Source organism: Pholcus phalangioides, unplaced genomic scaffold (genome assembly GCF_987345545.1).
Source record: "Pholcus phalangioides strain wild (caught in Gottingen) unplaced genomic scaffold, Ppha-v1.0 ptg000028l_1, whole genome shotgun sequence".
Taxonomy (NCBI): domain Eukaryota; kingdom Metazoa; phylum Arthropoda; class Arachnida; order Araneae; family Pholcidae; genus Pholcus; species Pholcus phalangioides.
This window is the reverse complement of record NW_028301618.1, coordinates 423,202-439,922: the sequence shown is the minus strand read 5'-3', so window position 1 is coordinate 439,922 and position 16,721 is coordinate 423,202. Positions and strand designations below refer to the sequence as shown.

Below are 16,721 nucleotides of genomic sequence, written 5' to 3'. Positions count from 1 at the left end.
TTCCCCCCCCACCCCCCCCAAAACTCAAATATGCCCATAGGCTGCTATGCTATACCTGTAGCTTTTATCACCCTCCTTGATGATTCCATCGCCCACTTTGTTAAGCACCATTCTAACCACTTCATAGCTGTCTCAAGGCAGTAGAAAACTTCATCACTAGATGGTCTCTTTCAGCGCAGTCATTGTCGTTAGGCTCTTTCTCATCGTCACAAGGGTCTTGGTCATTGATGACACTGGCAATGATTTCTTCATCCGTCAAAATACTTAATAGTCAAGGTCATTGACATCACATTCGAGCCAGTCTTGAATGCTTTTCTTGGTTGTTAGTGAACTTCTACATGGCACGCGAATTTGAATTTGCCAATTGAAACGCTTTCGGTTGATCATATTCAGATAATCGATACTCTACTGCAAGTAGCTACAGAGCTCAAGTTATCTCAGCATGAAGTCGAATGGTTGTTTTTTCATCATAAGTTATTGCAACAACTTGTTTGTACAGGGTTTCATAAAAGAGGGACTCCAATTTTAAGAGCCGGTAGAATCCACATAAACAGTTTTTTTTTTTGTCATGGGGATGCATGGTAGAAAATGAAATATGAATACGCCAGAGGGTACTGCAAACATCAGTTTTGCTAACACAAAATCTACATTTGCCATGCTTTCTAGCACCCTAACGCTTCATTTCTGACCATGTACCCCATGACAAAAAAAACTGTTTCTTCTACCACCTCTTAAAATTCAACCTGTATTTTTTGAAGCAGCAACTACCAATGTACTTGGAGAATCCATCTTTTGTATTAGTGAAAAAAGTGTAATACTTATAAGATGAACCCAAAAACCATAAAAATTTAAATTTCTCTATTTTCCTCTAAAATTCTGTGCAACATTTAAGGATGATGTCACTCTTCACTATCCATAGGAAGGTTTTCAACAGCTGACTGATGCGAAGATGAATTTGGGAAAGATAAAATTTGACTTTCCTTGCAGGGAATCCAACCCACGTCCTCTCACTTACCGGATAAACACCCTAGATTACAAAGACAACGAATCTCAATCTTTCCTTAGAGCTCGTGTGCACTGAATGGGACTGCACATGGACGATCAGACCTAACACAGGACAAAGCTCACAATGGCTGACACTGCCATCAGATGGTGACTTATCCGAGGATGATGTCACTCGTCTGGCCTGAATTAGGTCCGACCATCTATGAACGGAACCTTTCAGCACACACACTAGCTCTAAGAAAAGATTGACCTTTGTTGTCTGGTGGTCTGGGGCACTCACCCGGCAAGTGAGAGGACAGGAGTTCGATTCTCAGCAAGGACAGTTGAATTTTCTTTCCTAAATTCATCTTTCCCTAGCTATTCGTATTTGAAACATTCTTGTTATTAAAAGCTACCCTTAAGACTAAGCTTGTTTAGAATTAGCTATTGGGCAGTGTTAAGACATACCCTGTATATTATGCTGCATTATATGCTATAATATAAAGCTATCATGGTTCCATATTTCGTATTCCATCAAGTATATCCACCTGTGAACTGTTTGTATAGTCTTTTTTTTTATGTGATCTTATATGATTATTGGTTTTTTTTCAGATGATAAATCTCAAGTGGACGATGATTTCAGCGATTGGAGTGATGGAGATGATGACTTGTTGAGTAGAGATCTAAACGATGTGAGATTTTCTTTTTGCTTTAACCCTTTAAGCGTTTTTTAAAATTTTCATTGATCCACATTATAACTGCCACATTTGAAATTTCTAAACCTCCATCATAAATTGCTACCTATTTTCAAGAATATTTATTTTTTCCCCATTGCAAGTTGATAACTGCTGCTCCCCCCCCCCCCCCGTGGGATGAGAAAATTAGCTACGCCCATCACTTTTACTTCCCTCACTATGATGCAAAAACACCTGCCACAATGTGTGTGGCTTTCTAAGAAGATAATTTTTTTTTTTGTATTATTTATACTGAGTCTAAATTTCTTTCTCTTTCCCCTCCTCCAATCAATCAACTCTGCCCACTGGCAGTTTATTGATTGAAGGGGGGGGGATGGAAAACATGTTTTATTGTAAAAACAATTTCAACACATGTTTTTAGAAGAAAGATATTTCGGGGTGGCTGAAATAAAGCAGGTCAAGTTTGACGGGACATCTTGGGATGGCCACAGAAAGGATTAAGTCATAGCTTGACAAATCCCAGGTGCCAGGTTGCCACGGCTCCACAAAATCTGTTTTGGCACCAAAAATTTTCTATATGTGATTGCTAAATCAAATTCTAAGAAATGCAAAATATTCTAACTTCATAATTTAACACATGAAAAATTTGCAGTGATTTTCAGAAATGTTATTTCAAGGCTTGGTATAGCATCTGTCATTTTTGCAGACTGGCCACGATTTCGTAACTGAAGTCCAACATTATTGCCAACCCTTAAAAAGATTTGTTCAATGCGATGCTCATGGATAATAATCCACTGGGCTCTTAACTAATTCGAACCCACGAGTGAAAGTTGATTTCTTGCCTCCGAAACCAAGGTTTTATAAAAAATGTGTTTGAAGCATGACACACGTGACTTTTGTTTCCACATTTTCACATATTTCTGGGAATATAGTTTTTTTTTTTTTTTGAAAACCTGATTGTGACGGCGAAACAACATAGCTGCACTTTTTATTGTGATTTTTACCAAAAGATGGTTGTTTTTCTTACATTGTGGTCTGATATCTATGTTAATTGAGGAACTGTCACCCTCTCATGCTGCAGCAGTCAAAGATATTTTCATGTGTAAATTGTTATGGAAAATATCATGCTCTCGGCTTGTGGAAAAAATTCATAAACCATCTGGATATCCTGGGTGATGTATTCATCATAGTACTTGAACAACATCAAGCCATGCCTAGTAAATACTGCTAGGCGGAAACTATGTTTCTTTTTTGCCGATCTCTCGTTCAATAAACGTTGTTTCCGATTTCCAACTTGGTCATGGAAACCTTTTAGCAGACATTCATGATATGGTTTACACCAGGCGTCTTCAACCAGTAGCACAGCGCAAGTCACATTTGACATTTTAATGAGGCCGGCAAGCCGTTAAATCTTGAGAGAAACCTGTTAGTTATCACTTACATGAACAATCCAAGAGTTTGGAATTGTTGACAAAAATGTGGGACGAGAATTGTTTGTTAACATCTTGCATCTATGAAGGTGCATCATGCTTACATGCTTATTAAAAATGCTTCTAGATCAAGAAATCAAATTCTTTTTCACGGTTTACAATAATGCACGAAAACTCACATTCCCTGTTTCTCGGCTTGAAAATTTTATTTAAATTGAACTATTAACTTTTGCTGTTAAAATGTTAAAATTCATTCAGAAAACTACATTTGTATTTCAATATTCTTTCAGGTGGAAGCCAACTTGGAAAAAAATGCTCAGGGCAGATCTGATGACACCAAGAAGGAGAAGAAGTCGACATCCGATGCGCAGCCCTCAACGGAATCGAAAGAGAACAAGGAAAGCAGTGGCAAGAGGAAACGTGATGCATCCAAAGATTCTAGGTCTAGAGCTAATGAGATCAGGTCTGAATCTCGCAGCAGAACAGGAAGCAAAGAAAGGTTCGTAGATTCGGATGCCATTCACTATGGCAGTGTTTCTCAAAGTGTGCATCGCAGCTCCTAGGGGCATCGCGGTAAGCTGAAGACACTGATTTGTGTGCCTATTTATGTTTTTAAGTGCTTCTTTTAGATGAGAAAATATCTACCAAACTATTTTGGGGAGCCACATGCGAACCATGAATTGGGCAAGGGAGCTGTATGTGACAAAAGTTTGAAAACCGACTAAGAAATAGTTTCATTTTGCACAATAGTTTCTGCTTTTTTTCTTATTTTGAACCAGACTAATTTTTTCCCTATAAAGTGTTCCAACTGACCACATTCACAATTACTCAGCCAGAAGTCTTTCAGAGCTGATGTATGGAATGTACCGTAAATTTGAAAAATTATAACTCCTCACAATGTCTGAATTAAGAAAAAAGGGATTTTAGTTTGAGGCGGGGGGGGGGGGTCCTTTTTAGAACAACTTTTTCAAACTGTGTGAAAAAATGCACGATATGCAGGTTTCGGTTTTCAAAACCTGTTATGTGGAAAAGAAAAATTAAATTTTCCCGTTCGTTAAACCAGGACATATGGTCATCGTACTTTCAACTGGGACTTCAGAAACCCTCAGTCCCGAGATGTGATCACATTAAGTGACATGCACTGTAGTTCAGAATATCCTTCACAATTCAAAACAAAAAAATCACGATATAACACATAAATGTGACGTAAATAGTTTGGTTGGTGGAACAGATCAACGACATTTGCTAACCCTATTTTTCGGGATTTGGGAATGAGGTGCTTCACATTCTTGACATGCTTATTTGCAGCAAGTTGCTAATCACAATAAAATGTAATTTGTAAATGTTGTCTTCTGATACAGTGATTTATAAGCGGATACAGGCTCCTCGAACAGCGGGGGGGGGATGAATCACCAAGGTTGCGTAAAGTGAAGGGGGGAATTTCTACTTTCACCTTTCCACTTATGCTAATCATACAATTTTTTTTTCACTGCAGCATGATCACCCCCTTTTGTCCACCCCCCCCCCCATATCCACCTATGCATTGTAAGAATAGCTCACTATGTTATAGAGCAAACTGCATAGGTTGGTATTTTGAAACAGAATCTGTTATCACAGTTCAAAGAATATTTTTGCACCTCCCCCAATTTGTTCTTGATGTCAAAGACAAGGTTTAGGCCTGCATGTGTGTGATGAACATCAAGGAATTTAAGACAAACTCTTTTTTTGCAATCCATGTTAACAGACACATAGATTGAAATTGGGGTATTGTTTGGATGTAGCCTGAGCTACAAAGGGAGCTCATACTGAAATGGTTTACATAATGCAAAGTAGCGTTCGCGCGGCCGATCGCCATTCGCCATTGTGCCAAATCGCAACAAAATATTTCATTTGGCGAATTAATAAAAGATAGAATTTGTGCCAAATTACGAGTGTCCATTCGGTATCTTAATGGCCGAATCGGGCGGTTGTTTTTGAATTCGCATTTCATGACGTGTCAGTTTTTCTAACGTTCTCTCTCATTTGGCTGCAACTTTTTCCACCTGATTAGCCAAGTTGCTACAATCGATAAAAAGTCAGGGACAAACCTCACGCGAAGTGTGATAAACGCTAGCTACTTAACAGTTTTTCCTGCCATATTGTGTCCAAAAATGAGCTCATTTTTGATAAACAATTTTGTATTCAAAACGATTATATAAATTCAAATCAACTGTTACAAGTATCCAATTCATTTATAATTTTTAATTACTGAAAAAATGACATTTTTACTTGAAGTTGGTTTTTTCCCCCGAAGAACTAACTGAAATGAATATTCTGTTATGAGTCACTCAATGCCACTCATTCTTCTTTTATTTTGGCACAAAATTAAATAGAAATAGTATTTTTTTGCAACGCGTATTACACTGAACAAAGAACAAACAAAATTTGCTCCTTTCCCTCGTAAATGAAAGGCAGTAAGACAATGGCTTTTTTGGTTGTGAATAACATTTGTCCAATAGACTATCTCTGCAACTATTAACTTCAGAAATATACTGCCAGTTGTCAGAGACGCATTTATGGTTTTGCCGAATGGGGACTACACAAATTTTGCAACCCATTCTCTCATTTGTCCCATTCTAATTTTCTTTAACTATCCTTTCCTCGAATTTGCCACCCTGTGCTATGACCCACTTACCCTCCCCCACAAGCATGCCCATGTCTCTAAAGTCATTCTTTTAGTCACTCGCATAGTTTCACACTCTTCTCGTGACTCACATGCTTGCACACTGTTTTGGTCACTCACACATGTTTGTACACACTCTAGGTCACTGATTGATCTGGTCTCTTGCTCTGTAGGTTAGGGGGGGTCGTTGAAGTATTACTTAAGCAAATTTTTAGCCATTTTTGACCCCCCCCCCCCGTCAGCAAAATTCTGACTCCCCCCACTGCATCCTAATGCATATTGGTGGGATCAGAGACATACATACATGCCTGGGGGTAAGGGGAGCTCATGACCCCCCCCCCCCCCCCCCCGATGATCAAAAATTTATTTTTTTAATGAAAAAAAAAAGTTTTTTTAAATTGAAATTTCGGAAGAAAATACCTTTATATGTTGTTATAATCAATTTCTGTTAATTTCAATATTATTTGAAGGCTATGAACTCAAAATTTATGTTTAATAAATTCATTGCGACCCACTCTCTAAGCCATATAATGATAAATCGCATAAAGGCCCTTGGCCCGCGGACCAAATATGGTCCTGGGGGGTTATCTGATGCGGCCTGCCCTCCTCAAACCTAATTTTGTAAAAATGAACTAAGCGGCACATTTATAGATTGTTTAAGTGTCCCGTGGTACAATTCCAGAGCATTGAAGTGGCCCATGGCACATTTTCAGATCACTTAAATGACCCGGGGTGACACAGTCCCACAACACTTAAGCTATCCGTGACACATTTAGAGATCCCTTGAGTGACATAGTTTTAGAGCATTTAAGTGGTCCCCAGTGTAGTTCTACATCACTCAAGTTACCCGCGGCACATTCCCAGATTATTTAAGTGATCCGCGGCATATAATTGCGGATCGCTTGAGTGATGTGTGACACAGTTCCGGAGCACTTAAGCGGCCTGGACACATTTCCAGATCACTTGGATCCGCAAAACATTTAGAGATCACTAAAGTGGTTCTCTAGGGCACTTATTAATGGGAGTTGTAGCACATAGTCGAAGCAACAGTATTTTTGATCACAATGCCACACATGCATACTGGCAACACCACTACTCACTCCTATTTGGGGGGTGTTACTTCAAGTGTCCACAAACTATCGAAAGTTTTTTCTCATTTTTGGTGCACTGAGTAAGATGCCATTAAAAATATTTCATATTTTCATAAAGGGTGGTTGATGACGTAAGCATTATCCAAACCCCCCCCCCCCAATCGATGATGACGTACTACTTAAATAATGGCCTCTTACTTGTTTGGTCACTCACGTGTTTGCTCTCTCTTGGTTGCCCACTGAGCTAGTTCCTTGCTGTCTGGGCGGAGGCAGATTTATTGAGAGTTATACAAATTTCTCTGCCCTTTTCCCATTCTATTAATTTTCTTGGCCATTCATTCCTCAAATTTGTGTCCCCCTCTGAACTTACCTGAGCTATAGCCCGCTAAACCCCCCTCAAATACGGCACTGCCAATTGTAATAGTATGCAATTTTTTTTTTGTTGAAGTGCAGAATATAAATCGTTTGTTCAGTGTGTGTACGATGGATGCAGACTCCTCCTATGGGGGAAGGAAAGAATCATTGAGGATTATATGTATAGTGAATGGGGGGAGACAAATGTCCAGATGGCAAATAAAAATAGCTCGAAAGCATTGATCCTCTGCCAAGAAGACAACTTCTTTCAGGAGTAGATTTACCCCATCACCTTCCCCCCTATAGTAGTGTTAAATTGAGGTTGCTACTGTATGTACTTGTACCGTGACTGACTGAACTCATTGTTCTCTTTGCAGACCGCAGCCTCCTGCTCCTGTGGAATTGGCTGAAGCGAGCAAAGAGGCTCAAAGCTTGAAAGATAATGACTTGCCTGAACCATATGTTATCAAGGATGAAGCAGGTTAATGACTAACTTTGTTACCGATTCTTTATATATATATATATATTTGCTATTCACGAGTAGGGTTACAGATATTCTCATTTAAGAGGACATTTCCTCCACTGACTTTGATGTCATTTGAAGCGTCCTATGTTTTTGGGAAAATTCGCCCATTTGTCCTCATTTTCAGATTTCGGAATTATTTTTCTTGGGGGGGAGGGAATTGTTTTATCACTCTAAAACATGCATCTCTTCATTGAAATGAGTGTTTGTGTCAGTTTTTTCCTCACATTTTTATGCTTTGACCAATCGGCTTCAAAATTCCCGGAATCCAAGTTGCCTCCAAGTAGGGCATGCAGATGCTATTTTATAATCGTGGCCCAGCTTTTTGTGCTTCCAAATAATATCAAAAAGACGGCCCGAAAAACAGAAAACTGGAAGAAGAAAACGACAACCTCCATTTTAAGAATACCATTGTTTGCTCACCCAACAGCTAATGCCATGCACTAAACAGGGGAGCGACCTTATATTCAGAAATGAGAGAAGAAAATACGATGCAAACAACGCTGATTCCTGTGGTGATTCATAAATCCCCGAGCAAAAAAGAAAAGAAAAAACCATCTAAGGGTAGAGCTTAGTAATAGAGACTATATGAAAGCTTTCAGAAATGCCAATAAATCAAAAAACAAGGTTGTTGGCTGCCAGAGTAAATCTTGCGACATGCTTCCAGGTGAAGAAAAAACTGGCTTGGAAGGATTCATTATAACCTCAGGGAGACGGATCATTATTTGTTCTTTTTTTAGCAGTTCTGCTTTAGTATTCATCATCTCTTTAGAAGGTTTTTTTGCTGTGATCCTCCACGTTAGCCAAATATATGTAAGCCTATCCGTTTCTGCTCATTTGTTAAACATGGCTACTTATGGGTTGCACCATGAGAAGGTGCAGATTGGACCTTAAGCCTCTACTCCTAGTCAATTCCTTCAAGTCCTTGTAATGAAGCAGTTGAAGGGTAATCTCCTAGTCAACAATTAAAGACTGTTCAGCAGCCCTTTAGTATTATAGCAGCTTATATCATATCCCTTGCAGGAGGATCATAGTTTGTTGTTGTTTTAGCTGGGAAAAATGATTGTGGTGGCGTTTTCTTTTTCCATGGTCATTATAGTAGCCATTGTGAAAATTAGTGTGTGCAAGAAGGGATGAATCTAAGTATTTTGCTGTCCTCAAAAACTGGTCCTCCTCAAGTGTACGTAGGCATCCTGGTGCACACCAAGTTTTCAATGACACCCTAGAATGATTATCAAACTATTTCAAGGTAATAAGAAAGCCATTCGACGAAAAATGTACAAATGTCCCCCCACTGCTCTATAATATCTTGTATTTAGGGAACCACAGCAGAAGGGTTGTCAAGGCTAGAGAACCAATCATCTACCCAAGGCTGCAGTTAGATACTTTTTCAGCAGGAGCAAGCACACGTTTTTTCCGTCCCAGTGAAGTTTTTAATAATTGATTAAAAGATGAATTCAGCACCTAGGGCACCAGATCCACCTGCTACTCCCCCTTCCCCCCCCCCAAACTTCATAGCATATTGAGGAGGGCGTCAAAACCCTTGTCCCGAAGGTTCAATGTGTGAATGTTAAGAGTTTCAAGCTTTGCCTACTTTGTTAAGAAGTTAAATAATAAGTCTAAATGTAATTGGCCGCACTCGCAAAAGTCTGGTCCTGCGTGCAGGCTTTGTTCTTTCTGAGTTTTCGAATCTGGTAACCTCTATCCATGAGTTACATTAGGTAGTGATCTTGATAGTTGTTTTCTATTAATCAATGTTGCAGTTGGCGAACCAGATGACTTCGTGACTACAGAGAGTGTTGATTATGATCCGATCAGTGATGACGAGCTTGAAGCAATGATCGAGGAACCGGGTGATTCGACAATGAGATCCGAAGAAGGCGAAAAGACTAGTATGTAGATCACATGTAATAGCATTTTTGTTATAGCCTTATATCAGTGATAATGGAAACCTATCTGAAAAAGAATGATGTGTGTTCAGTGCTTGTGTTGATGGTTTAGTGTCGTGTTTTATGTATGCACGCATGCATGGTATGTTTTCGTTTGGTCATCGGATTATATTATAGAATGAATTCAAAATCCATTTTAAACATCACTGCCTCTTTTCTTTAAAATGTTTCTGCTGCCACTTTGGCGAGATTGTTTCAACTGTTGGGGGAGAGGGGGCAATTAGGTTAATAAAATGAACAGATATAAGCAATTTGAATAGAGTTCTTTTTTTGGGGGAAAGTTAATCAACTGCTTATCGAATCTCAAAGCATGTTGCCAACAATGTTCTTGTTTCTTTCCCCCAGAAATAGTTGATGCATTGGACGTTGACTGGTCTGTGTTGATGAACGAAACAAAGACTGACTTCGCACCCGGTAATGCCAAGAAGCGTTTCAAGACTGCTCACGTACTCTCGCGAATCGGGTTCTCTCAAGTCCTAGCCGGAGCCGATCTATCCAAAGAGATCATGAAGTTTTGCCAGAAGCAGCTCGACGAAGAAAATGGTAGGAATACTATTCTCTTTATGCATATGTCTGTTTAGTGCCAAAAACGTTCATTTTGTTACTGGACAGGCTATATAGACAGTAAGCAAATATTAGTGATAGGGACAAGATTTTATACTCGTAATATAGATTTCAGATGGACCAGTGACTGTTCATTGTGTTGAACCTTTTCTCTTATTATTAGTTTTTAAAGGGATTGCTTAAATACTAGATATTTGCGATGCTTATATTCATCATATCTGCGCCTCCAGGCAGAGCCATAACTTTAGACTTTTGTAGGGGGGATTTTGCCCCCTCCACCACTGTAAAAATTCAATGATTTTATAACTATTTTTTGTTCATTCCTAAAATTTGTTGCCCCCCCCCTAGTTCTGGCCCTGCCTCAAGGTATCATAAACAAGTATATTGTGTTCATTAAGTTGTTCCTGTAATTGAAACCATTTCTGCCCACCCCCTTTCAGCTGAAGGTGGAGACGAATCCTCGCCAAAGAAGTTTCAAATGGAGCATCAGGTCGCTGGTTTCCACACCACTCTGACAGAGAGGAAGAAAGAACGTGAGAACCTCTTTAACTGGGTAGGCCCAGCTCGGCGAGCCTTATGTGCCAGGCAAGACCTCTACATCAGGAAGCTGCTCTGCCGACCTGCCCATAAAGTGAGTCTCATTATTTTTATGCTGCAGTGTCATTCATTTACGAGACTTCCTTTCATAACCTTGCCTTGAGGGGAATTGATAGGCTACCAGTCAAACAGAGATTTTTTTGATTGGTTTAAAATGTTAATTCCCATTGGTGATGTTATATTAGACTCGAGAAAAATCTCTACCTGTGCAGGACCTATTTTTGGCACTCCCTGACATTTTCTTTTTTGTCCTTTCATGGTCCTATAGCTGCTCATGGGGAAGTACCCGTTAAGACTTTATGTTCTATTTTTCTCACATGACCGAATCTGTTGGATACTGTCAATTACATTTGATTTGGATTGGTATAGACATTTTTGTACTAGGATTTTATCCTGGCATAGAGGAGAGACTCATCTCATGAGCACTCGAACCAAGCAATGCATTGCACCACGCACCAAAAGGTCCTTCTGGTGTGCCCATGGGCTGAGGCGCTGACATGAGAAAACCATGCAGTAAACTTTCCCCTGTCTACTTCTTATCGGTCGTAGGTCCTCAGCTGTACTTCTATATGATTTCAGGGCGAAATAACTGGGTTTTAGACTCCCAAAAGAAGAAAACAACACTTTATTTCATTTATTATTCAACATCCCCAACAAAACCGTCATGTCTCTTCGGTACAAAACTTATCTCCCCTTTTCGAATGTCCCATGTAATATTCAGGAGAAAAGAGGTTGGGAAAAGGCAGAGGAGAGACAGAAGTCGCAAGAAAAGAAAAGGGAACGAATTTCGAATGTCTCAATTCGTTCCCTTTTCTTTTCTTGCGACTTCTGTCTCTCCTCTACCTTTTTCCAACCTCTTTTCTCCTGAATCTTACACATCCCAGCATCGAAAACCACATCCATCATTTTTTTAAATGATGATGCTCCAAGAGCGTAACTCAGTTTCTCAACAGCTACCGTGACAGGACGTTGGCATTACTTTGCATATCATCTTTTTGGGTCCCCAGGCAAACGCATGACGCTATCCGGTAGGCGAGCATTGTATTGTGCAGCTACTGTGGTGGTGGCCATACCACCCTTGAACGGCAAATAACAGTTGTTCATCCAAGAGTTCATGGGGTGGTGGTCCCCACCGGAGTAAGTGAAGGATGACCTTTCCCTGCCCTGATTCCTGGGCACGCCGTTGTTGGGATTGAAGATTTAGCTGGATGGGGATTCTGGCTTTCTCAGTCCTCAGTCTTTCGAGCTCATGTTCCATCTTCTTTTCTCTACGGCGCTCCTCCATCTCTTCTCTCTCTCCTATTGTCTATGATCGTTTTCAGAATATCTCTGCATGTCACTTCGTTGTACACTTGACTTCCCTGTATGACACTCACTAATTGCATTAAGTTGAACTCCGGTCGGACTTCTACCCACCAAGTTGGTGGCCATGGTCTCAAGATCTTCCTTGTTCCCTTTTGCCAAATACGCCATCATTATTTATTGCCTCGATACTGCAGCACAATACTTTCTTCTCTTCTCAAGGTGGGATTGCCCCTCTCAGCACCATAGTCAGGTTGGCTTCACGGAAAAAAAAACCAGCATGGGAGCTCGACGGCTGCTGCCATCCTTCTATACGAACTGGGGTGGTTTCTCCGTGGCTAGGACACTTCTTCTAATTCAGCTCACAGTCTTGAGTCGTTGAAGCCACGATCTCATCCTGTCGACTGTGCCAGTAAACTTTCCCGACTTCTTATCGGTCGTAGACTCAAAAAGAAGAAAACAACACTTTAATTTATTATCCAACATCCCCAACAAAACCGTCATGTCTCTTCGGTACAAAAATAATCTCCCCTTTTCGAATGTCTCAATTCATTCCCTTTTCTTTTCTCGCGCCTTCTGTCTCTCCTCAGCCTTTTTCTAACCTCTTTTCTCCTAAACCTTACACATACTGAAACTGAAAACTGTCAATCGTCCCGTATGCAAGGGTGGGTGCGTTAGATTGCATATTTATTAATTATTGGGGGGGGGGGGGCTCAAGTAGCACCTGTCCCCATAGGTTAAGAAAGGCCATGTGGGGGGGGGGGATTGCACCACCTGTGAGTCTGGTGAAGAGTGAGGGGCAGAATGACTCTGATGACATTTTCTGAACAGACTTCCTGTGAGAAATGAAACAGTTTAACCTATATTGTGTTTCTAGAATTTTAAATTTCTCGTTAATTGTATTCATATTGAGATATCGATAAATCGTTCGCCTCATATTGCGTTCTTTTACTTTCGTCTAGCTCATCTTTCCCAATACCTGCATCCAACAACATGGCAACGTGGACTCAAAGAATCAAAAGGACAAAAGTTTGGAGAATCAGGCTGCAGTGGTGATAAACACTGCGTGTTGAACTCAACTGTATATCTGTTGTCGTTTTGTCTGTGTAGTTTAGTTGGTTAGTCGTCTGTAAATGTGTCTCATAATAAACTGTGAGTAAAAACAATCGATATTAAGTGTATTTTTGCTTTTTATAGTAAGAACTTGATAAGAAATGTGGCTCTGACACCCTGCTGTATGTCTAATTGCCATTCTTCAATATTGTATGTATGTAATTTGAGAGGAAGGACGTGCTGATAGTTTGTATTGGATAGGTTGACCATGTTTCTTAAGCTGGGTTTTCCTAGGAGCAGGTTTTGTGCGCCGTGGGCAACATGACTTGCCCAGCACTACATGCCATCCACACACCAATAGAAAAAGCGGTACCACTGTTTTCCTACAAAGCACAACATGCCTCAAGCCAGCGCTTCAAGTCTGGCATGATTAGCCGACTGCTTCTGGAGGAGCCAAATGCATCGTACGTTTCACTGGTCGTTCCCTTCAACAGGAGCATGCAGGTGACAGAAGAGAGTTGATGCCAGGGCCATATACTATATAGCTGCCTTGAGCTGATGTGCCTTTCTAGGAAAATACAAATATGTGTAGCGTGATTACGCAACATGCTTCTGCCAACGTGAAATGGTCCAATTCAGTTCATATATGCGGTGCAAAAAACCTATTCATAGGAAAACCCGGCCTATTGGAAAAATATGGAATAATATATATATATATATAGAGTTGAGAAGATAATTTTAATAAAAACTAGAATAAAAATGCAAGTTGACTTCATTGAAAAAATTACTTTTTTTATAAAAAAAAGTTAGGGACGTATGACCACCCCCCTAAATATGGACTAACATAGTTAAGTATATTGAACCATTGCTTTAATACCCCCCCCCCCCCCCAAGAAAGGTGTTTCTGACAACGCGGCTCTATGGTAACCCTATTGCATGGTTAGACACACAACCACCAATTTTCATTATTCAAGGCAGGGCACCTTCTATAAAGCAAAAAATGAGAACAATATTTATCCCGGGACTGGTCGACCTCCCCAAGATTGTTTGGAAGCCATGGTACCCATGATTGTAAAAATAAGTTAACGGGCCGGTTTTCCCTCCTCATTAACACCGTTTCAATACGGAGATCTGATTATCACTTTGTCCGAGAATCATGCTGTATATCCTCAGCAAGGCTGCAGCTTGGGGATGCGATTCATCATTCCTTTTTCACACTATAAATTCAGTATAAAGAGGGACCCCGCTCATGATTTTCCAATGATTCATAACAACACAGGAACCTCACTGAGTCTAGTCCAGGGGTCCACTGACCATCTTTAACCCGTAATCACTAACCAGCACCTCCTAGAGATAAGGCCTCTGCACTGTTTGCCATAAACATCGTTCAGACTACCTAGCAAGTTTGCCACATTTTGAAACACAGCATCCTATTTTGTTTCTTATTGTGGCATAGAATCTTCCTGATTGGATGTGGGGCATAGAAATCGCAATTCTGAGCCCAATCATTTCTTTTCCTCAAAACAATGATAATGGCACGAGCAGGGAATTTTTTTCTGAATATTCTGAGGGAAAATGGATCTACTTACTGACGGCACAAGCAAACTGCGGAGGCCTATCTCTAAGTGCTGCACTATATAACCCCCGCCCCCTCAAAAAACCATATATTTTTTTACTTAGGCTTTCCTCCGATTATCAACAGGTGCAAACTATATAAGGTCTACAGGAATAAGTTTTCCCCATTGAGAAATCAACTTTACAAAACATCTGGGCTGGTCAATGCTAGGCCAGAGAGGAAAATATAGAATTTCGCTCATGGGTGTGAAATCACACAAAGAAACACACTACTATAAAAAGCAGGTGCTGCAATCTATATATACCTAGAAATCCAAATGTCATTGAACTTTTCTTAAAATCATTAATTGACATTCAATGTCATCAAAAGGTTTAAGCTATGGTCGCATTTTTCACAAAATGTGAAAGTAGCCACCACTTTTGCAAAAATACGTATACGAGGTACGAAATGAGTAGACATCCAACCATCAATCATTACATTAGCATTGCAACATTTTATTAAAGCTTTTCTCCCCCCCCCCCCCATTTTCACTTATTTGCGAAGGGAATTTTTTATCCAGTTTAAACCCTGATGTCTTCCCAACGAGTTTAACCCTCCTTTAAGATCATGAGCAGTCATGAACTTGAACTCTGGCATTTGGACGAAATACAGTGACAGGACCAAAAGAAAAATCCCGTTCAGTCTTTTTTTTTCCCCCCGATAAGCTTTATTATAACCTTTCTTGAGAACCAAGATTTTTTTACCTCCGTTCTTTCTATATTCCTATTAGGCCGGGATTACACTATAAAAGTCCTTTTATAAAACATGAAAATTCTTATCAGTTGCATTAACCTATGAGCTTTATTGGTTGGATTTTTTGTTTTATAAGATGATTTTATCAAACTTTTATAGTGTAATACTGGCCTAAGACTGGGATTGCTTCATAAAAGTTCATTTATGAAACTTGAAAAGTACAACCAGAGGTGATCGATTGCATTTGCTAGAATGTTACCAATGCTCTTATTGATTGCATTTTCCAACTTTTAAAAAACTTTTATAGTGTAATACCGGTCTAAGGTCAAAATCACACTAAAAGTTTTATAAAAGATCTTTGATCTTATTGGTTGAATTTTTTTTTTTATCACTGGTTGCACTTGCTTGAGTGCAACCAATGAGCTTATTGGTTGAAGTTTTCCAGTTTTATAAAAGATCTTTTATCAAAATTTTATAGTGTAATCCCGGCCTTAGTGATATATTCCCCCCCCCCCCCACATATAATGTATTGAGAAAGCATGTGAGAACGAAAGGTTAAAGAAATCTTTATAGTACTTAAAATCTTAATATATATATATATATATATACACTTTTCCTTTCTTTTTCTAACGTGTGATTAGGACAAGGTTACCAGATCTATCAGATTAATTAGAGATAATCCAAATTTGTTGTCAAAAGCCTTATATGTGAACGAGGTTAATCTTTAATCCCAGTGAAACCGTGAAGGTTATTTTTGATATTAGTCACTGGAGTTGGTGAAAGCGCTGAATAAATACGTCGAGCTTAGCCTCTCATGTTCTATAGACCCTTTGTGTAAATAATATGCAAGCCAAGGACCCCTTTTTGTAACTAACTCAATTAAATTTGATTTAAATACCTCGTGTGCAAACACTGCACTCAGATTTTATCCAATCAACTCGTAAGTCATTACATTCACGCCTTTTCATGAGTGGGTTTTCGATTCCGTTGATGTGAACCTCACACACCATATACACTGAAGAGCCAAAAAACTGGTCACCTGCCTAATATCGTGTAGGGCCCCCGCGAGCACGCAGAAGTGCCGCAACACGATGTGGCATGGACTCGACTAATGTCTGAAGAAGTGCTGGAGGTAATTGACACCATGAATCCTGCAGGGCTGTCCATAAATCCGTAGGAGTAAGAGGGGGTGGAGATCTCTTCTGAACA

General features: G+C 39.8%; 1 protein-coding gene across 10 annotated transcripts in view; it reads left to right on the top strand.

Annotated features, from left to right (window-relative positions):
- The window catches only part of LOC149067687 (uncharacterized), a 49,245-nt gene extending 35,928 nt beyond the window's left edge, over positions 1-13,317 (top strand). For all 10 annotated transcript variants that reach the window (XM_089252267.1, XM_089252266.1, XM_089252261.1 and 7 more), the window contains 7 exons: positions 1,597-1,676; positions 3,400-3,608; positions 7,594-7,697; positions 9,503-9,631; positions 10,034-10,231; positions 10,693-10,883; positions 13,114-13,317. In XM_089252267.1, coding sequence (XP_089108393.1) covers positions 1,597-1,676; positions 3,400-3,608; positions 7,594-7,697; positions 9,503-9,631; positions 10,034-10,231; positions 10,693-10,883; positions 13,114-13,224 — 1,022 coding nt within the window. In that variant the 3' untranslated portion in view covers positions 13,225-13,317. The remainder of the gene's footprint in view (positions 1-1,596; positions 1,677-3,399; positions 3,609-7,593; positions 7,698-9,502; positions 9,632-10,033; positions 10,232-10,692; positions 10,884-13,113) is intronic.
- The last annotated feature ends 3,404 nt before the right edge of the window (positions 13,318-16,721 follow it).